This window comes from Anas platyrhynchos, chromosome 4 (genome assembly GCF_047663525.1).
Source record: "Anas platyrhynchos isolate ZD024472 breed Pekin duck chromosome 4, IASCAAS_PekinDuck_T2T, whole genome shotgun sequence".
Lineage (NCBI taxonomy): Eukaryota > Metazoa > Chordata > Aves > Anseriformes > Anatidae > Anas > Anas platyrhynchos.
The window spans coordinates 45,183,054-45,206,257 of record NC_092590.1 but is presented as its reverse complement, the minus strand read 5'-3'; the positions used below and the strand labels follow the sequence as shown (position 1 = coordinate 45,206,257).

Sequence of the window (23,204 nt, the reverse complement as noted above, 5' to 3'; positions counted from 1 at the left end):
AAAAACAGACCACAGCACACAGATATTGGAAAATCAAAATAATATTAATGATATATTGATGCCATCTTTTAAGTTTTAAAGATCTGATGGTCACTGAACAGTCAATCTGATCTCTCCCATTTATTTCCCTGAGTTAACTTATGTTCTCTGGCTATTAATCATTTGATGTCTGTTTCATTCCTCCGTCTGTCTAGAAAATGCTTTTTCAACATGGATGTTTTAAGCCTTTGTGAGAGACTGTGCTTTGAAATCTCAAGGAACTAGTAGTATAGCTCTAGGGAAATGCTCTAAATAAGAGGTGGGTGTCTGACAAATAATTACTACTACTGCTGAAAAATAGTCCAAAATACTATGAAAAAATGGTAGAAATTTTCATGCAAGCTCACTAAAAGAAAAGAGTACTTTTGTGGCACTCCAAGCTGTCTGTAGGGGTATGCAAAGTCTTGTGTGACTGCATATGACAATGTTACGTAGATTGTAATCATGCCTGATTTATCAAAATGGGGGCATCCTGAGTGTTTGGCTAATAGAGCAGAATTTACACAAAATTTACTACACTTATTTATGCAAAATGTTAAACACAGTTTGGAAAAAAAAAGGAAAAGGAAAAGAAAAGGATGATGCTCGAACATAATTGGAATAACTGACTTGAGGAAGATTTGCTATCGAAGCAAAACTAAGAAATCTGGGAACTCAGCCTGACCATGGAAAGTACTTCTTTCACCACAAATATGACATCTACATTTTATGAAACCTACTTATTACCAGGGGCCAAATTCTGTGGTCTTTATGCAAGCAGAACTTTCACTGGAAGTTCACTGAGGACGGTAGAATTTGGCCCCAAGCTATTTCTTTTCCATAGAAAATTACTTCATTTGTAATTTCCTCTTCTTATATTTCTCAGTAACTGCAGAAATGTGAGCTGGTCGTTTAATTTCAAGTGAATGCAAGCTTTAAGAACTCTGTGAAATTGCAACTTTATCTTTCAGTGTAATAGAATAAAGGAGTAAATTTGTGGACGTGATGTTTTAGTTAGAGGGGAAAAAAGGTATACTTGGAGAACTACATAGATGAGAAACCAACGTAGATGTGTGAGTTTTTCCATCTAAGTAAAGTGAGAATGATTTTTGGTTTTGAACTGAAGAATGGTGACTTAGGATGTTGCAAACAGCTGAATTGGACTTCTGGGATACTTCGAGCCACAAGCTAGCACTGAATGAGATCTGGGTTCCTTATATTACCCTAGCTAATTTTATTAGTATGGTGCTCAACCTTGGCTGGTAAATTCACTTCTCTAAGGCTAATACAAATGTGCCCATCCTGTGCTATGCCTTGTAGATACACCCAATGGGGAAGTAATGGCCATCAAGTGCTTTATGAAGAGCCAAATTTGCCATTCTAGTTTATGCAAGTGCTCTGATTTTGATGAGTGTGTTGCATTGATAAGGAATATATAGACAGGTAACAGTTATGGAGTGAAGCCATAAGTGAACAAAAAGAGAGTACAGGGATATATATATATATAAAACTTTGAAGATTATTGGATATATCTAAACCTAAAAGTATGATGAATACTGAAATACCAGGCCTGATGGCTGTCTGCAGCTAAGTTTCCATGGCTTTCAGCAGGACTGGGATCTGACCCTTGGAACAACTGCTTGGTACCCTACAAATTCATGTTCCTCACAGAGGATATCAGACTGAGGTTGGTTGGAGGCAAATAGCGAACCAAAAGCTGCTGCTTGGTTGAAGGCAAATAGTGAATCAAAAGCTGCTGCTATCGGTGTAACTGAGCCGGAAAATATCCACATCTGGCATCTCTTTCTATTACAGGACCATTTCCATTATGGGATCAAGGACTTAATAGCCATGCAGGAGAAAGACACAACCCATCACAGCATGTTGCTTGTAGCGCATGTTCATGTGGTAGTGTGCCAGCAGTCATGGACCGTCCTCTTTCCATTCCGCATGCTGATGGGAAGTCTTGTGAATGCAGCTAGCATGGCACTGAGCCCCAGCCCCTTTCAGCCTGCAGAGTACCCCACTGGCATGAGCCTGAGCTGATCCCACCTCTCCAGTGTTGTGTTATGTCTCACGGCACCTTCTAGAGAAGCTTCCACTGTGGTTCATTTTGTGAAGAAACTCAACACATCAAATTTTCCAGCGTTGGTTTTTTGAGTGAGCAATTACATTTAAAACAATGAGATTCAGGGCTTAGCTGCAAGTTTGCTTTCTTTACCAGGCTGCGTTGCATTACTGATGCTCTTTGAATAGGACTTACCCAATATTAATCTCTGAATTATGCATAATTTGTTTTATCACCTGTGAAACTTAACAACTTTCGGCTTTTCATTTCATTAGCTGTGAGATGGATGTCGATTAAATGTGTTTGGAAGGCCAGAGCTTGATGACACACACAGCGAATACCACTGAGGACTCCATTTCGTTTAATGCAGTAATAATAAACACTCCATGGGCAATATTTCAGCAATCGGGAACACTTTTGCAGCCCTTTCTATCTATAAGTGTTTGGCTGAATGACAAGATTGAGAAAAAAAAATAATAAAAAGAGTCTGCCTTAATGTAACCTTCGAGGCTGAAAGTATATTAATTGGCAGAATGAATTACCTCAGAACAGAGCAGAGAAAAGGCTCCATTGTGCGCGGCCGTGGCGTGAAACCTATCCTCTCTGGCTCTCATGTTCTTTCCTCAGCATTGTGGTCCAGCCTGTCCCATCAGCAGGCTTGTAAGTGAGCCCTGCAAGATTTATAGCTCGTCTCCACTGGACACTCGTTCGTTTGGTCTGCACATTATGCTGAGTTGCTTTGTGGTGGGAAACCTCCTTCCCCTGCAGAAGCTGCTCCCAGCTCCTCCCCGAGATGGTGTGATGCTCCTTAAGCCTGCAGGGGTTAAAACTGGGAAAAAAGAGGTCATTAGTTGCTCTTTTCTACAGAAGCTCAGTGTCTGGAGCCCTTGCCAGGACCATGTGGGCCCTGAGCCCTGAGATGTTGAGGCCCAGCAGTAACCTTGTGCAGCAGTGACCCGATCATCTGCTGGGATGGAGGGATTAGGGCAGTCACACGGGGACTTGCCTGTGTTTTATCAAGTGACAGTTCAGTGTAATAAACTTGCCTTTCAGCAAGGACTCAAACCGGTCTCCGGGGTGCTGGCCCAAAGCATTTCATTAGCGTTGCTTTTTCCTCAGTCCAGCCAATAATGAATTATTGTATGTCTTTGAGATTGAGGGGGGAAGGAATCCAATCTTGGGTAAACCAGGCATGGTCATCATCTGTCTTTTGAGTAAAAGTGCTGTATGATGGAAGTTTTGAGCTCCTCTCTCTTATTGCCCCCGTCTCAACACACACACTTTTGATAGGTATTCAAAGAATAACAGGATCCCATTTTTTCAGGGACCCTCAGTGAAGAATTTAGTTAGCAGAAGGTGTCTTGCTGATCGTTGGCTCAAAACAAGAGCAATAAACTATTAAACCCAGCATGAACTTCTACAATTTTTCAGTGTCTTTTTTTTTTTTTTTTTCTTCCAGTTTTGACAAAGGAAAAGTTACTTGCTGCTAGTGATGCTTGCTTCTACAGGGAAATCAAGGCTGTGTGAGTCTAGAGACCGTGCAACCTTCCCACCCGTTCAGGGAAAGGTCTCCCTAGGTCAGGGTGTGACCGGCAGTGGAAGTGCTGTGCGGAAAGCTGGGGTTTGCCACTGTTTCCACTCTATTTGTTCTGCGGATAAGTAAATTGAAGGCTGGAGTCTTCACGGCTGTCAGTGTGCCACCTTTGAATGACTTCTCAAAGGCAACCACATGTTCAAATTGGTCCTAATTGTTACAGGAAGGTTTCTGAGTGGTTCCAAGACCATCTTTTTCCAGTGAGCTTGTATTACAAAATGTTGCTGGAATTAGATGAAACGAGTTAAAAAAATATTTTTTTTTTGTTTTTTTTTCCTTTTCATTCACAGCTTGTACTTTATGTCAAGATGCCTTTGAAACAAATCTGACCCTGTCCTGTATGTTGAATTGGCTTTCTCACTTTGTGGGCCGTGACATGTTCAATCATTAGGCTTTAAATCGGAGATGGCAGACCTCAGATTAACACTGTGATATTCGTAACCTCTGGCATTCTCTATCCCAATTTCCCGCAGGATCTCCTGCCCTCACTGGCACTGGAACCATCGCTGTCACAGTGGATGATGTCAATGACAACGTGCCCACATTTGCCTTTAATGTGTATTCTGCCATTGTTCCTGAGGATGCACCTACAGGGACAGATATTTTGCTAGTAAACTCCTCGGACGCTGATGCTTCTACAAATGCCGTTATTAGGTAGGTCATTTAACACCACTGAGTGCAGTCCTGCCTTGTACCTCGCCTGAAGATTATTGTTTTCATTGTATCCATCATCAACAAGACATAAAGCTTTAAGGCACAAAAGGACAGTGTACAGCTAACTCTTTCAGCAAATCTGATTTTTGTTTTTAAATAAGCTTTTAGAAATGTATGAAGGTCAAGGAAATTTGCAGTACTGTTTTTTAATTTTTAACTACATTAAAAGCAAATGTGAGTCTAATTCACACCTAAGCGTTATTGTTGATGGGCTAAATGTCTCGCTAAGAATAGACAAAAACAAACAAACAAACAAACAAACAACTCAAACTAATATAATAAATGGATTAAGAAATTAAGCAGGCAGTACTTCCATATACATTCTTTGACTAAAGAAATATGACATAGGCTGTGATTATTCTGCGTTACTGACTGCCGTCATTTTTATTAGCCTTTTTAAAGCTTTAACATTATATTTAGCATAGCATTTAGGACTGAGGACTTGTAATTAACTGGCCACTGGGCTGAACACTGGCCATTGCTAGTTCACAGGCAAGAGTAATGAAGATGCTAAGTGGCAGTGACAAGGTAAAAATTATCCACTGAGGACAGATTTATTGGTAATGGAATACCAATCAGATTCTAATTAGTTATTAAATCACAAGAACATGTAGGTTATCTCTTCAAAATTAACTGTTGTTAATGTAAACACCCATGCCTGTTTCCAAACTTAAAAAAAAAAAAATAAAATATAAAAGTAGCTTATTTATTTGCAATTTCTATTCATTCTTCAAAGTGTGTAGGAATATAACTGTGCTCATAAAAAAAAAAAAAAAGGAAATAAAACAGAATTATGTTATAATGAAGCAAGTGTATATAAAATACTGCAATATTTTCTTTCAAATAGCTACAAGCCATAAATAGGAACTTTATGTCTTGGCATCTTTAAATATTTGAAAAGTGTCCAAAATTTCCATTTATTAAATTGTGAAACAATGAAGCTTTTAATCCATTTCACTCTCACTCAGAGAAACTATTTCTGGAAAGCTTCTTTAGAAAAAAGAATTCCATACAAATCATGAATGATTATAATGATTTCATCCCGTAACCAAAAATTATCAGAGTGCTCTCAGATTTCTTTACTATGTTTGAATTGCTTTGATATTTCTGCTATTAGTCTTTAGTCACTTACTCAATACCTCATAGCAGAATAGTTGATTAAAACATTTTTTTTTTGTAAGAAGCTATTTTAAGACTGTTTTGAGGTTTTGTTTTGCACTTTTTTGACTCAGAAACATACTTTGTTTTTCTTTGACAGAACTTGTCCAGGTTCAGTGTTTAGAATAATGCAAATCTTAAAATATGACTGGTATTACGGAACTAACAAAAGATAGAGGGACCAGAATACATAAGCCCTTCTTGTCAGAAGTGCTGAGCACTCAAAAATTCCTTCACAGTCTTATTAGACCCCATTCCAAAATCAAATCTTTGATTTCCATAGATGGGATATACAATTCCATGTTAAGATTTTCATATAAAGTCAAAAAATGAACTTCATTATGCAAAAAGTAGCTAATCTTCTGCAAAACTGTAACATATCAATATATGCCAACTCTTTTTCCTCTTATTTCTGGTGATAACCTGTGAAGTCATTACAAGGAGCTGATGAGGTTGTTAATGGTAATGCATGCTTGAATAGTATCGTTGAAGGCAGTATAGATAAGAAGGGTCAGCACAGTCAAAAGTTCGGATTTTAAGCACTTCAGTCAGTTTCCTGGTATACTAGTTGCCATGATTACAGTTTCAAGTTTTCATCTTTTGGCTTCGTTTGGAATTTTTTATTTTAAATACAGACACTTGCATTGTCAATTTAATTGGTGTGAAGTTATACTCAGCTATAACTCAGAATATCCCATGGCAAACGTATTTTTTTTTAATGTCTCTCACAGTGCCTTTCCAACAGTAATGCTTGAGCCATTCTTCGTACGTGGAAGTACATGAGAGAGAGACTGTCTCACACAATGTTAAAACACTGAAAAACACAGATGAAATGTATCCGTGCTGCCGGCATTTAGAGAGATTTAAGTGGTGCTTTAAGCTTTGTGCACATTTCTTACACCCTAGATGCACTTTTCTTTGGCTGGAGAATAATTACATATGGCCATCGTATTGAATCATAATTAAGCAATTAAAATATGCTCCTGGCATTCTGTAGAGATTAATGACTGAGCATGAGAGGTTGCCACAGCCTATTACACAGGCTGGCTATCAATCCTCTAGGAAAAGCTTCTGGCCTGTGTTATTATTTCTGTCATAGCATGTTTTGATTTTGAAAAGTTGAAGATGTGAATATTACTCTCTTTCATAACAGTAGTTTTCTTCTGAATATTTTATATAATTGTGTACTTCAGAAAAGTTGCTACTGTGCCATAACAGGCTTCTCTGAAGAAGCAATGCTAATCATAATTGTAGGGGCTGTAATATGAGATATGGGATATGAGAGTTGTTCATTTTAGTCAGCTTTTGTTTCCTGTGTTTTGTAGAAAACCCATTTTCTGAATTAACAGAAATTTAATGTTAACCAGTTACCTTTAAAAATACAACCTAGTGCTCCAGGTGCCTTTGAGATTCGTTCTGTACTAACAGAAGATGGGTAAGCATTCAAAAAGCAAGGACAAATTCACTGTGCTAACAAGCCAGAAGTGCAGTACAACGAGGTACAGTAAGCACAAAATCCGTTCTTACCACATTTTTGCACACTCTCTCATGATTAGTTGCTATTAGCATAGTTTTGCAGTTACTGATTTACTTTGATTTATTATGAATTATTATAAATTATAATTGAAATCTTGAATAGCAAAACTTTGCTCAGTATCAGGAAACTACAAATTACAAACTCTCATATTACTTTTGTAAAAGTCATCCTTTTATTTTAGAAAGTAGTATTATTTCTAATTGTATTCTGCAGTTTCAGTTAAGAAATGTCAGTCCTTTGGAGTAACACTTAATGCATTAGCCCAAGGAAATCAGTACTAGAGGCTGCCTCTAGCAGGCCACTTGCAATTTTGAGAGAATGCCCAGCTGTGTCTCCAAACGTATAAAGGCTCAGTCTACTCCTCATTTATTAGAAATCTATCAGTGTTAAGCAAGTGCATTTGGAAATCCCCAGAAATGCCATTTCTGAGAGGTCTCAAAATATGGAAGAGAAAAAAAGTGAAGACAGATGGATAGGCAGAAGAAAATCTTTATGTCAATGTCCATCAGCATGGTGGTCTGAACAGTATAAAAAATTGTTATTATCCTGAGGCAGCAGCCTGCATTATGAAATACTAATTGAATTTTTTTTTCTCATTTTTTTTTCTTTCAAACAGCTATAGGCTTACTGGTGGCAATTCTCAATTCACAATCAACCCATCAACAGGACAGATCATCACCAGCGCCCTACTCGATCGAGAGACGAGAGAGAACTACACTTTGGTGGTGGTGGCAAGTGACGGGGGCCATCCCAGGCCTCTCTCCAGTTCCACCAGTGTGCTCGTTGCTGTTGCTGATGTGAATGACAATCCTCCCAAATTTCAACACCATCCCTATGTCACCCATGTCCCATCGCCTACCACTTCAGGTAACCTGATAGGTGGCAGTGCTTAGGATACTTCAGATTGCATAACTATATTACTGAATGCAAAGCTATGCCACAAGAAATGTTTCTGAGATATTCCTCTGAAGCTATTTTCTAGGTTTTATATTTGTGTTGCACAGGCATGAATACAAGGCAAAATATATGACCTGCATTTTAACATTTTTTTTTTAGTTTGTTCCTTCCATCCAGTCCCATTTGTACTCTTGTTATATAAAGAGGACATAGTATAAATGAGCACCCAGCTTTCAATCTGGTAGGCAAACAGGTGATCAAATTTAATTGCTTTGTTACGGTTACGAAGGCAGTAGCCTTTTTTTCCTCTTAAAGTCACCTCCTGCATGTAGATATTTTTTGGCAGCCTTGAGTAATTCTTAAAGAGGATTTCATCAACATCTTCTGAAAAGCCTTCCATATCTTCTGTCTTGGATGTTAATTATGTTGCTTTTCATTGAGCCAAGTGGTGAAGTAATGTAAAAGTAAAGCCAAGCAGCAACCCTGCTTTTGTTGAACGTGCTCCTAAGTTACAGTTACTTCGCTCAATGCAGACATTAATTCCTGTTTCAGTTTATGTTTAAACAAGCTTGATAAATAAAGAAACTAGAAATGAGTAAGTCTAAAATACTAATATTTTCTATTTACAAAATTGGCATTAAAAGGGGAAAGAGGAGAACATATGCATTTGTAGGGAGATAGGGAGAATATACTGAATGATTCTGATACTAAGATTTTTCTAAGATTTAAAATAAACTGATATTAAAACTTCTGCTGTCCCAAAACAGTAAAAGGTTTGTAAAGATGATTACGGTATTACCACAGATTCACCAAACTGCAGTTGTAGCGGTTGATTGTAGAAGCCAGCAGTTCTGTCCATTTTCACATGCATTTGCATCCATTGCATACATATGTGATTCTTACAGAGAGCAGTCCAAGACAAATGGTTTACAAAACAAATTTTCCTTTAAAAGAAAAATTAAAAAAGCTTATTTCTTTGTCTTGGGGTTGTCTTTCTAAATTTTAAACAATTGCAAATACTTCTCCTTTTTATGGAAGAATGAATTTGTTTTTATTTCTTCCCTGTTTCCAGAACAGCATAATGGGAGTATATGATTATTGCATTGGTGAATCTTTGTTTATCCAGAATAGGGCACAGTGCCTTTGTATGGTTCTTTCTGGGTTGTTTCCTTAAATGTGATTATGAGGAGCATACATATGTTTAACTGATGTATTCAGGCAACAATGGTTTTGGACACTTTTTGTATGAGACCCCTTATAACTAAAAGTGCATAGAACACTTAAGCCATTTTTACTGTTTTTCACTTAGCAAAAAGCTTGAGATACAGGCACCAATTCTTTATTTGATAGCTTACTTTCATTAAAAGGAAATGTTGATATCTTTTCAAATTAGTTTGAAAGGCTGTTGACAGTGATTTTACTACCAGGCATAGCATCCATTAGGGAAAAAAAAACAAAAAAAAAAAAAACATTTCATTGCAATGTAGCTTTAAAAAAAAAAAAAGAAAAGAAAAGAATAAGATCACACCACCAAAGCCTCAAAATTTGTATGAGAATTTTGCTTTTATTCCAATCAGAATATGTAGTGTATGGTTTGAAAGAAAACAAAGCTTAATTTGTCAACATTTTTTAATCAAGACTAAAAAGAGAAACTAATAATAGTAATTAATAGTACAATTTTTTAAATGAAGCAAAAATCTATTTTTTTCTATCTCATTTCTCACAAGAATTTGAATACTGCATTTGTCTAAATATTCCTCCCTATGGAGTACATATCATTGCACATGACAGATAGTGACATCAAGTATAGTTTTAAGGAGACACTGCCAAAGTAATTCCTGTGTGTAACTGATTTTGCCTTAAGAGGTTGAAAACAACATTGTTTTTTATACATAATAGTTATTTTTTTCTAAATTTAAGTACTAGTAAAACATCAACAGAGTGTTCTGCAAATTGGTAGGACAGTATCAAATTTGAAAAGATCTGCCATGTATTGAATCTATAAACTCAAGTGCAAAAGGAAACTTCTTGCAAATAGAGATGCTAATAAGGTGCCTGTACAGTGAAGCTTATTGGGAAACATAAATGTGAACATATTGATGTTATTGCACTAGAGTTTTCTTCTTATTATTATTTCTATGTGACTTAGCACCCTCATTCCTGTGTGATGATCAGCATGATTTTAAAAATGTGGTCCCATTAGTTATTGTCATCTCAATACTCTTAAAAATCAGATGTGTGAGGCTATTGGAGACAAAGGAGGAATATCTGGGAAATAGGAAGAAAAGGTTGCAAGGGAAGGTGAGACATTACGTAAATAAATATCCAGTGGTGCTGCCTGTTCACTTAATAGTTGTTGAATTGCAGAAAATTCTTTGTTGTTGTTGTTGTTTTGTTTCTTACATGAATAAATATATGACGAGTAACTCAAAAAAATCAAAATCCCATTCAGTCTCACTTGATTTATGGCTTTTGCAATGTAAATGTTCTAGAAATAGGATGCTAGACTTCCAAAAAATTGTAGGTCCAGTTGCCAGTGCAGATGTATGCACAGACACTGACATCCATACTGACATTTCCCTGAATGCAGTGACCTAGTTTTCAGACCTACATTTTATGGCTGCATGCATGTTTTGTGGGCTCACAAACTCAGCTTGTTGAACTTAAGATTTTGTGAAGCAGTTTGTTTTCAGAGCAGTGTAAGAAAGAGCATGCTTCTCCAGGAAGAATATCAGAAGGGTTACCCTCACAAGTGTTTCCAAGAGAAAAGCTGGTATCTCATTTTCCACAATCACGCATTTATTAATAAACTGACTTGTCTCTGTTCTCCATTTCAGGCTCATTTGTATTTGCAGTGACTGTCACCGATGCTGATGCTGGCTCCAATGCTGAGCTCCATTATTCCCTTGTGGGGAAAAACTCTGAGAAATTCCATATTGATCCAGAGAGAGGGGCAATCCTAGCTTCTAATGCACTGGCAGGAGAGTCTGAAGTCACCATTTCTGTCCATGTGAGGGATGGCGGCCGGTACCCCAAAACAGATTCAACAACAGTCACTGTGAGATTTGTGAACAGAGAAGAATTTCCACATGTTCAAGCCGAACAGGAGACTTTCACATTTCCTGAAAACCAAGTAGTCGGTACACTTGTCACCACTGTTTCTGGGTCTTCAGCCAGAGGAGGCTCCTTGTCCTACTATATCGCCAGTGGTAACCTGGGCAACACCTTCCTGGTCGATCAGGTAACAGGACAGCTTTCTGTCGGTCAGGCTTTGGATTTTGAAGCCATACAGAAATACGTGGTTTGGATTGAGGCCAGAGATACAGGCTTTCCTCCTTTTTCCTCTTATAAGAAATTGGAAGTAACAGTGGTAGATGTCAATGATAACGCACCGGAGTTTGAGCAAGATCCCTTCATTGCTGAAGTAGTGGAGAACCTGTCCCCACGGAAGATACTGACGGTGGCTGCTGTTGATAAGGACAGTGGTGTTAATGGACAGTTAAATTATGAAATAATCGAGGGTAATACAGAAAATAGTTTCAGTATCAATCGAGCCACTGGTGAGATCAGAAGTGTCAGGCCCTTGGACAGGGAGAAATTGTCTCAATACACACTAACCATAAAGGCTTCAGATAAAGGCACCCCCGTCCAGAGCACAACTGTCAAAGTTATCATTAATATTTTGGATGAAAATGATAATGCCCCGAGGTTTTCCCAGATATTCAGTGCTTCTGTGCCTGAAAACGCACCTCTGGGTTTTACAGTAACCCGAGTCACAACTTCAGATGAAGACATCGGTGTGAATGCCATCAGCAGGTACTCCATAAGGGATACCAGTCTCCCATTTATCATAAATCCAAGCACTGGGGATATTACAGTTAGCAGACCACTAAACAGGGAGGACACAGATCGCTACAGAATCAGAGTCTCTGCACATGACTCTGGCTGGACAGTGAGTACGGATGTCACCATATTTGTCACAGATGTTAATGATAATGCCCCACGGTTTACAAAGCCATCCTATTACTTGGAGTGTCCCGAGCTACCTGGGATTGGGTTGAAGGTCACCCAGGTTTCAGCCACTGATCCCGATGAAGGATCTAATGGTCAAGTCTTCTACTTCATAAAATCCCAGTCTGAGTTCTTCCGGATCAACGCAACCACCGGGGTAATTTTCAACAAGCAATATTTAAGGTACCAAAACTCGAGTGGTTCAAGCAATGTCAACATTAATAGGCACAGCTTCATAGTTACTTCTTCAGACCGAGGCAGTCCTCCGCTGCTGAGTGAGACAACCGTTACGATTAACATAGTAGACAGCAATGACAATGCACCGCTGTTCCTCGCTCCTAAATATTTTACACCTGTTACTAAGAACGTGAGAGTTGGCACAAACTTAATTAAAGTTACTGCAGTGGATGACAAAGACTTTGGTTTGAATTCTGAAGTGGAATACTTTGTTTCTGATGAAAGCAAAACTAATAAATTCAGACTGGACAGGAGTACGGGCTGGATTTCTGTGTCATCTTCACTAATGGCTGATTTGAACAAGAATTTTCTATTTAAAGTAAAAGCAAAGGATAAAGGTAATCCGCCACTCTCATCTGAGGTAGCTGTTGAAATAGTTGTAACAGAGGAAAATTACCATACACCTGAGTTTTCTCAAAGCCGCATGAGTGTCACTATCCCGGAGAGTCACTCTGTTGGAACAGTGGTCAGGACGGTTTCAGCCAGGGACAGAGATGCCGCCATGAATGGGTTAATCAGATACAACATTTCCTCTGGAAATGAGGCTGGCACCTTTGCTATTAACACAACTACTGGTACACTGACACTAGCCAAACCTCTCGATTTTGAGTTACACCAAAAGCATGAGCTAGTTGTTACTGCCACAGATGGAGGATGGGTGTCCAGAACAGGCTACTGCAGTGTCACCATTAATGTCATTGATGTGAATGATAATTCTCCAGCATTCAGCCCTGAGGACTACTTTCCCAACGTATTAGAAAATGCCCCGAGTGGGACAACTGTTATTCGTTTAAATGCCACTGATGCTGATTCTGGACCTAATGCTGTGATTGCATATGCTATTCAGTCCTCAGATAGTGACCTCTTTGTCATCGACCCCAATACAGGGACAATCACCACCCAGGGGTTTTTAGATTATGAAACAAAGCAAAGTTATCATTTAACAGTAAAGGCTTTTAATGTTCCAGATGAAGAGAGGTGCAGCTTTGCTAGTGTCAACATCCAGTTAGAAGGGACAAATGAATATGTGCCCCGTTTTGTGTCCAAGCTTTATTATTTTGAAGTTTCAGAGGCGGCCCCCCAAGGTACCATTGTAGGTGAAGTTTTTGCAAGTGATCGTGATATGGGAACTGATGGAGAAGTCCATTACCTTATCTTTGGCAACAGCAGAAAGAAAGGCTTCCAGATAGATGAGAAAAGTGGCCAGATCTATGTTTCAGGACCTCTTGACAGAGAAAAAGAAGAACGAATCTCTTTGAAAGTTCTTGCAAAAAATCTTGGAAGCATTCGTGGTGCGGATATAGATGAAGTAACAGTTAATATTACTGTACTGGATGCCAATGATCCCCCTGTTTTCACTTTAGCAACCTACAACATACAAATCAGCGAGGGTGTTCCTCCAGGCACCCATGTCACATTTGTAAGTGCCTTTGATTCAGATTCTGTCCCTAGCTGGAGCAGGTTTTCCTATTTCATTGGGTCTGGCAACAACAACAGTGCCTTTTCCATCAACCCTCAGACAGGACAGGTCACTGTCACTGCAGAACTGGATCGAGAAACGCTGCCTGTGTACAATCTGTCCGTGCTGGCCATTGATTCAGGAACGCCATCTGCTACAGGCAGTGCCTCTTTATTGGTAACCTTGGAAGATATCAATGATAATGGCCCCACCTTGTCCACCAGCCAAGGAGAAGTCATGGAGAATAATCGTGCAGGAACTCTCGTGATGACGCTTCAGTCATCAGATCCTGATCTCCCTCCAAACCAAGGTCCTTTCACATACTACCTGCTCAGCACTGGCCCTGCAACCAGTTACTTCAGCCTTAGCACCACTGGTGTTCTGACTACAACAAGGGAGATTGACAGGGAGCAAATCAGCGATTTCTACCTGTCGGTGATTACAAGAGACTCTGGGGTTCCTCAGATGTCTTCCACAGGAACTGTGCAGATAAAGGTAATAGACCAAAACGACAACCCGTCTCAGCCCAGAACGGTAGAAATCTTTGTTCACTATTATGGCAACCTCTTCCCAGGTGGAATTTTGGGCAATGTAAAGCCACAGGATCCAGATGTGCTAGACAGCTTTCAGTGTTCCCTCACCTCAGGAGTCACCAGCCTCTTCAGTATTCCTGGGGGCACCTGTGAGCTGCACTCGCAGGCAAGGTCCACGGATGGAGTGTTTGACCTGGCCGTCCTCAGCAACGATGGGTTGCACGGTGCTGTCACGAGCAGCGTCCGGATTTTCTTTGCGGGCTTCAGTAATGCCACCATTGACAACAGCATCCTCCTCCGCTTGAGCATCCACACCGTGCGGGATTTCCTGACAAACCACTATCTGCACTTCCTGCGAATTGCCAGCTCACAGCTGACAGGGCTGGGCACGGCCGTGCAGCTCTACGGGCTATACGAGGAGAGCAACCAGACCTTCCTCATGGCAGCTGTCAAACGCAGTGGCAACCAGTACGTGAATCCCAGCGGTGTGGCCACCTTCTTCGAGAGCATCAAAGACATCCTCTTCCGCCAGAGCGGGGTGCGGGTCGAGTCTGTGGATCACGACTCATGCCTGCAGAACCCATGCCAGAATGGAGGGAGCTGTGCGAGGAGGTTGGCTGTGAGCCCGGCTCTGAGGACCCACGAGAGTGTCCCCGTCATCATCGTAGCCAACGAGCCCCTCCGGTCCTTCGTGTGCAGGTGCATGCCAGGATATGAGGGGAGCCTGTGCGAGACCGACATTGACGAGTGCCTCCCGTCCCCCTGCCACAATGATGGGACTTGTCACAATTTGGTGGGGGGCTTCTCCTGCAGTTGCCCAGAGGGTTTCACCGGCATGGCCTGTGAGAGGGACGTCAACGAGTGCCTTTCCAACCCGTGTAAAAATGGTGCTGCCTGCCAGAACTTCCCCGGAAGCTTCAATTGCGTTTGCAAAACTGGATATACAGGTATGCTTTCACTTCTTTTCATATTATAGCGAAGAAGACTTAGAAAAAGGGCAGAAACATTCCTTTTTAGCCCATGATAAATTCCAGCTGCAATTATCTGAGTATGTGCATTTCCAATAGGTGAAGAGGTCATGCAGAAGAAAGTATTTGTAGTTATGAAAACTGAGAAGACGAGGTGCCTGCAGTATAATTTCTTTACTGAAAGGGGTTGTGAAGTATTGGAACAGGCTACCCAGAGAAGTGGTTGAGTCACCATCCCTAGAGGTCTTCAAAAAATGTGTAGATGTAGAGCTTAGTGACATGGTTTAATAATGAAGTAGGCAGTGCTAGGTTAAAGGTTAGACCAGATGATCTTAGAGGTCTTTTCCAATTTAAATGATTCTATGGTTATTTCATTTTAGCTCTGTCCTCCAGCAGATCTCACTTACCTGATTTGTATTAGGGCAGAAGGATTTTTCAAGAGCTATTTTAATTTATTAAATATGTAGAAATCATTTCCAATGCTTAAATACGACTTTTTCTGTTCTTGTTATTGTTACACATACTGTAGTGTATTTTGAGTCTGTTAGAAGTGTTCCAAGCAAGAAAATCAGCCTCTGCCCCAAATTGCTTACAGTTGTACAAGACAGAAAACAGATGAAGGATATGGGAAAGAAAACAAAACTCAGGCAATATGATCAAACATTCATATATGCATACATACACATATATATATATATATATATATATATATATATATATATAATAACAGAAATGGCTTCAGCATTCCTACCTCTTCTGAGTATTTTTTCTCTAATATTTGTTACATATTATTCCTAGAAAAGCAGACTTGGCTTTCATGGTAACAAGGCTCTAGTGTATAGTGTCATGTGGAAACTACGTGTATTTCATTTGCAGTCATCAAAGAGCACATTTATTAATTAAATTATATTAAATTAAATTCCTGGCTCCTCATGTAAGGGTTCTGGATGCTTTCAGTTATTTTAAGATAAGTATCAACAGATTGAGATTGCAAATTATCTTAAACCACTAAAGTCACTGTAACATATATAGTGTTAGGGGTTGGATGAAAATACAGTAAGTCCTTTTCTAGCAGAAGAAAACTACTTGGTTGTCATGAGTAATTATACCATCAGAACTTTGGCCTGCTGAATTTGCCTGCTTGAAATTATTCTAGCATGACTGCCTTCCAGCCTTAGTCTTCATTTATTGCTTAGGGTGAGATTTGGGAAAACAGCCCTACGCCAAGTAGCCTGTAAACTTAAGTTCATATACATAATTGTTGTTTTTTTTTTTTTTTCTGGCATAGTCTTTGTCTGCTTGGGTCTTCCTCCATCTGTGGTTCTTGTGTGTATTAGAAAGTTGTGCAATACTTTAGCTATTAGCATTGAATGTGAGGCACATTCAAGGAAAAAAAAAAAAAAAACATTAAAAAATTCAAATGTCTTTTCTACCATATGTGAATCATATATACTTTCTCTAGAAAAATAACCACTTTATAAGCTGATACAGTCTGTCATATATTCTGGTGGTATTCCCCTCATCAGCCTTCAGGTGTCTGAGCCACATTAGTAGGTGGCTATGGCTGTGGGAGAGGCACATAGGTTCCTGCTGTAGTCAGTGGAGATCTCTCTTCTGTCAACAGATCTTCAAGAGAAATTGAGATCACCCTCAAAAAGATTTGATCAGGGGATGAACTTCCAGTCTGTAATTATAATTTCTGAATGACAGTTTCTCATGCAAAAAAGAGACAGGGACTTTGCAGTTGGATCTTTGTGCAAGGTTGCATCTAGCCTGTCTCACTACTGCAGTGAAACACTCCAGTTGCAAAATGGGTGTACTGCTGCAAGGCTTCAGCCTTTTTGTGCATAACCTTTGGATAAAATTCAAGTTGCAGTATGGTCTTTCTATAATCTGTTCATTGTGTGCATAGAAAACAGACACAAATAAAAAACACAATTTACAATTAAACTTTATTTAGGTACAGGGTTGCCTCATTCAGACATTTCTATTGTGCTTAGAGCACCCTAAGCAAATAAAAGCAAAAGAAAATAAAATGTTTTTGTCTGAGTACGTTCTTTAAGAAAGGTCTGAACAATGTTAATTGTTGATTATGGCCAATTTTTAGAGACACAATAAAGAGCTTAACTAGAGAAGATACAATAAAGCTTCCATTACCTCTTCTAAAGTGTATTTCTGCATCTCAGATACCCTGGGGCAGCCCAGGTTACAACAGCTGTGCTCATTACAGTGTGGATATTTGGGCTTGCCACCATTGCCCCGAAAACTTGTCTGTAACCAGTGCAGCAATCAGGGGATTGGCTTTTGTTTTTGTTTTGTTTTTCTTTTTTCTTAAATCAGATTAGCACAGGAGGTATCATCTACTTCATTGCAAAGATTAATCTATTTCAAACAAAGGCATGACTATGTCATTTAAGGCATAACTACAGCAGTTGATACGTGTTCGATGTGAAAGGTCTCATGATACAGAGGATGCTGATGTGATCTTTTGTGTGAACCTTACAAATGTACTACTGAGCCTCAGGCCAGGAGCAATTGTTGTTAATTATCAAGCAGTTCTAATTAAGTTACTGATCCAGCAGTTTATTTTATGTTGTATTAGTACATCCAATTATTTTGCCAGGAGCATGGCAAAATAATTCTAGGGTGCCTGTCCCCTGTAACTCTTCAGGTCATTAGGACCAGAGGTTAAATGGACATATGTTTAATATTGCAACTAAGCAAAACACTTCATTAACTCTAGCAGCATACTGTAATATATGCCTCTAGCCTACAATTTGAAGCATTAAAGAAATGTCCGGGTCATTTTTTCTGGTATTAAAGCTTAATGTTCACCCCTTATGTCAGCTAAAAATAAAGCTTTACATGTGACAAACACTTGAAGAAATAAATAAATAAATAAAGATGTTTTAGCTAAGAAAATGTGATGAGAGACTTTTACAATTTGAAGTGTTTGATTTCTTTCATGGTATGAATTAAATCTGGCATCTGATATGAGCTTCCTTAGACTACTTGTCAACACAAATAATTTTGAAATAGAGTACGACTGAGGCAGCTGTTTATATTTGGGAGTCAGATCTTTTTAAAATCAGTTGGTCATTGCAGAATCAAGAATTATTTAAGTGTCTTGGGATTAATTGGTCAAGACAGAAAACAAATGGCTCCAAAGTATGTAATTAAAAACCAAAATATCTTTGGAGTTGAATATCAGTAGAGCTTATTAGATAAGATCACAATTAATATTCAGTATATTTAGACATCTTATGTCTGCAGAAATGTATTTGATATGCTGCAAATTTAATATTCAATGGGTTCTGCAAATATCAGAATACGGATTGAGAATGTTTGTCAGAGAGAATGTTATGTCATTATTATACTACCAACCGAAAAAATTCACAGCTGTTTGGGATTTTAATCATGATTCATATATGATTAAAGATAGCCATAGTGCATGTAATAATAAAGCTAGGAACTGTTTCTTTATGAATATAATCCCTGAGTGCCTCAACAAGAAAAGAGACAGCCAAAATAGCAGATTTTTAATTCAGTGTATCATATACATAGCTTTGCTGCTTCTCTTGGAATGAAAATATTCTCATAATTGAATTTCCATGTTCTGTAAAAAAAAAAAAAAAAAAAAAAAAAAAACAAAAAAGCATCAACAACATGGTATTGCATACAAGTAGAAATTAGTATTTTCTGAGATAGACTTTGTTCACTGTAAATTTGAGTGCATGAGCTATAGACCCTTATAATGGCTTACCTGAAAATTGAGAGTTTCTTTACTTGATTTATTATGTTTTGTCAGCTGCATTTCACTTCATCACACTGCAAAGGTAATTTAGTTCATTTCACTGAATAGGATTATGGAGAGCGATTACCTCAGAGCAACATTACTAGGGTTTGAACAATCTGTTATAATTACATCTCTTAATGATGATCAGGTTTTGTTTTTAAAATAATCACTTTCTAGAAGGAATATACTTTGTGATTTACAGTAGTTGTCTGCCCTTCCTTTGAACCCTTCTTTTCCTGTTTTCCAGGACTCATTAAGATGAAGGAATTTAGGTTTGTGAAATTGTTTAAAATGCCAGATTAAAATACCAGAACCATTTTAAAAGATGGACATGGAGAACCACAAAAAGTAAAATTCTCAAATCAGCTGAAATCTAATCCGAGAGCATTCAGTTGGTATCTGTTCCTCCTACATCATTTAATTTAAAAAAAAAAAAAATACTGCTCTCAGGAAGTTTGATTTTTGTAGAAGCTCATGCATGTGATATCATCAGTTTGAGGTGATGGATGATAAATGATAGTCTGTTATGAATTATCCTGTGTTATCCTAAAATTTGTGTTCTTCAAAAAAGGCTTTTGTGATACAAAGATGAATACCCTGACTCTTTTGATACTTTGTTTGAGAACAAATCTCCAAACTCATCTAACCACATCATATACCTGAACTGGAGTTCCAGAGGCGGCTCAGATTTGGGGTCTCTGGTTCACAAAACATTGTCTGAGACATTTCCTTCCCCTCATTGGATTTAATAACCTGAAATACTAATAAAGGTTATATGATTAGCCTAGTTCTTTATGCTGTCCTAATGAAACAATTCCCCAGTTGAGAAGTGCATAATAATCCAACTCTGTGAAAATACTTCTAGAAAATTAATTCACATAGGCCATGAAAACTTGTAAACCTCATAACTTTTCAAAGCACATTGCTTTAGTGAGACAAAGGTCTATCAGAACCGTACTCTTAAATTCATGTTGTAAACCTTAAATCAGCAGACTGCTGTGGAAAATGACCTGCATAATCCAAAACTGCTCTAGTTGTATGAGATTTTAGCAAAAATGATTGGCTTCATCTTTTTGCAAAGTAGTTAAACTTCAAGTTTGTGTTCAAGTGAAGATGCTTTTGTGCATACTGCCAGTTTCGTATCATCTTCAATCCAGTAAGGTTCCTTGAATGATTTACTTTATCTGTGGGGGTGAAATTTCAAATTAACTAGTGTTTCTGTCAATTCTTAAGAAAAACATAATTCTCTGAAAGTCCTGTTGTTTTTTGTTTGCTTATTTGTTTGTTTGTCTTTTCCCTCTCCAGAAAAAATTGTGTCTAAATAGAAGCATAATACCTTAGGCAGAACAGGAAAAGCAATAGATGCGCAAGCTATTTTAACCTTAATTAAACCCCCCTCCAAAAAAAAACTTAACCTTAATTTAAACCCCCAAACCTTAACCTTTATTACACACCTTACTGTGTTGGTAACTCATGAGATAGGCAACCAGGTCCAACTTGAATAAGTACACTTTTCAAATCAGCTGTTCACAGTTGTGTTCAATGGAGTTCTATGATATTAAGCAGGAATATCTTCTACAGTACTTGTACTAAAATACTGGAAAGCCAATATAGCATGCTGCAATGGAGATAACTGAAAGTGGTAGGGCAACAGGTTCACACCTTAGATGGCTGTACAAGCTAGAAGAACAAGGTGTTAAAACAAACAAACAAACAAACAAACAAAAAAGTAGAAATTTAGTAGAAGTTTGCAGGACCAAGTACAATTTAACTAGTATCACAGCAACTTTCCTGGAGGAATCCCAACAGTGAATAAATGCCAAACAAGCAAAAAACCCTGCTGGGTAAAGCCCTGAGTAACCTGATCTAACTTGGAAGGTTGCCTTGCTTTAAATGGGGGTTGGACATCATGACCTCTGGGGTCCCTCCAGCCTAAATTTTTCCATACTTCCAGAGCTTTTGTCCTTGTTCAGACATCCAGAAAGATCCACTTAAGTCTGGGCAAAGATAACAGTGGGAAAAAATAAGGATATAGGAGGAACATAGTTTAGATTAAAAGGGAAGAGTAAGAAGGTGCAATTTGAACACTGGTGGACTATCCAAAAAACAGAAATTGATACATGTAGAAAGTCCCAGCAGACTAACCAATGCAGGCTGCCAATAACAGCTTGACATATGGAGACCTTTCCTTCAAGGAAGCACCAGAGTTTCTGTCTCAGAGGAGTCTGGGGAGGGACTGACTGAAGATCTGAAGGTAGAATGAAATTTGAATGGGTTGATGAACTTCAGGATTTTGAAGAAAAGAGAAAATGAAGCCTTCTAACAGCAGCTGTCTTTAGAAGAAGCTGACATAAGGCAGTTGGTTGATAAGGTTAACCTGGAGGTGTATGCACATAGGAAAAGAAAATCAGGAGAGTTGGGATTTTGAAGGAAAAAGTATAACTGAAAATTATCTTAAGGCCATATTAAAAAATACAGCTGTCTAAAGAGTTTTGGGTGGTCATACCAGTATCTTTTTGGATGAGAATGAATTACATACTGAATAGAAGTAAGTTGCTGTTCTTCTGGTACATATGTGGCATTATATAGTACTGTTTACCTACTAATTTACTTATCAGTTCCTAGTTTAAAACTCCCATCATCTATTTACCATGTTTTTCTAATAATCTTGCTTTATCAGACATTTACTTTAAATCCTCCTATGGTACAGCCATAGTGACAAAACAGGATAGAAGTCCCAAATTATACTTTTCTTCTGCCAATAGGACTGAAGAAGTGGAAGGACTCTTGCTTCCTGGAATAACCATGTTTAACATGCATTTAAAGGCAAAAAGTGAACTTCAGAGACATCTTCTGCTGGATCACTATTCCAAATATAAATAGATACATTTTTTCCCAGGTCTTTAGCACTTCAGCGAATGTCAGAGAATAGCCAAAATTTCTTCTTCATTTTAAATAAATATTAGTTTTAATAGCTCTGATGAATTGTTTAATCAGAGTATTTGTCTTCTCCTGTGTCAAAACAGTTGGAATAAATGCAAACACACTTTTATTAGTTTTATGAATTATTCAAACAATTGTTAAATATGAAAAAGATGTTGTTATTCACTGGTTAAAATATATGCAGCTAAAATAAACATCCATGGTCTGTTGCTGACTCAGCAAGTATGCTAGCTTTAAGAGAGCTCATACAAAGAAGAGTACTTAGGGAAAAATTTAAAAGACTGAGTAAGCCCTATTAGCTTAGATTTTTCCTTCTGAAAACTAAGAAACGTCATTGAGCTAATTTAAGCATCTCAGCCTCATTCTTGCTACATGTTCTCTTTGCTAAGTCAAAGATCAATGTTATGTGTCATGATTTTTAAATAAAGAAAATATCAAAATCTAACATAAAAAGTTAGCTCATCCTTCAGTCATGCCCATTAGATAATAAAATACAAATAAATACCCCCAGAGCATAATTAGATACAGACACTGGAAATGTTTCCCGGATTTATGGTGAATCTACAAGTTACATGTTAACCACAGGAATCCTCCAGTGCTTCGTTTCCATCCTGCTTGCAGTCACACAGGGAGGACTCCTGCTTACACGGAAGAACAGTCTCTAAACTTCTTTAGCTTAAACAGAAAAGCATAGAAAAAAGGAGGTTTTCTAATTAGGAGATAAGGCTAAAAACACCAGCAGAGTTAATATAGCGCAGTCCTATTTTTCTTCAATTTTAGAGGCCAGCGATCTTCTAAAGCCTGAGGACTGCATATCTGTGTGCATTGCTGTCATGTGCCATGTAAGGATTATAAAATATATGTGACACAAAAGGACGGACAGCCTCTATGCAAGTTCATGTGTTACTTCTAACTTAAATGTACTTCATGCTTGTATGGTGCAAGGAATAAAATAATTCATTATCTGTGCAAGAAGAAGCAAACAGAAGTCTTACCCTTTGTTAAGTGGGCCTAAATGAAGATCAAGGAGAGATTTAGAAAAGCATGTCTGATTTTACAAATTTTTGCAGAGAAATAAGAATGAAAAACATGACAACACTTTCAAGTTTTTGCTGAATCGGTGATGAAGACTGGCAGTACAGGCAGAAAGTAAGGCAGGTACCAAGGTTGGCATATAGTAGAAGTGCTGACAAACTGGTAAAAACTGAGCAATGAAAAACTGAGAAGTGAAGACAAAACACTTTTGTAGTTAATGTTTCCAGACAAAGAAA

The 23,204-nt window shown here is 38.3% G+C and overlaps 1 protein-coding gene across 1 annotated transcript in view; it reads left to right on the top strand.

The window, feature by feature from the left end:
• FAT4 (FAT atypical cadherin 4) overlaps positions 1-23,204 on the top strand; it is a 143,029-nt gene that overhangs the window by 99,075 nt on the left and 20,750 nt on the right. Inside the window, exons 7-9 of the mRNA XM_027456795.3 lie at positions 4,154-4,334; positions 7,706-7,956; positions 10,824-15,173. Of these exons, the coding sequence (XP_027312596.3) occupies positions 4,154-4,334; positions 7,706-7,956; positions 10,824-15,173 (4,782 nt within the window). The remainder of the gene's footprint in view (positions 1-4,153; positions 4,335-7,705; positions 7,957-10,823; positions 15,174-23,204) is intronic.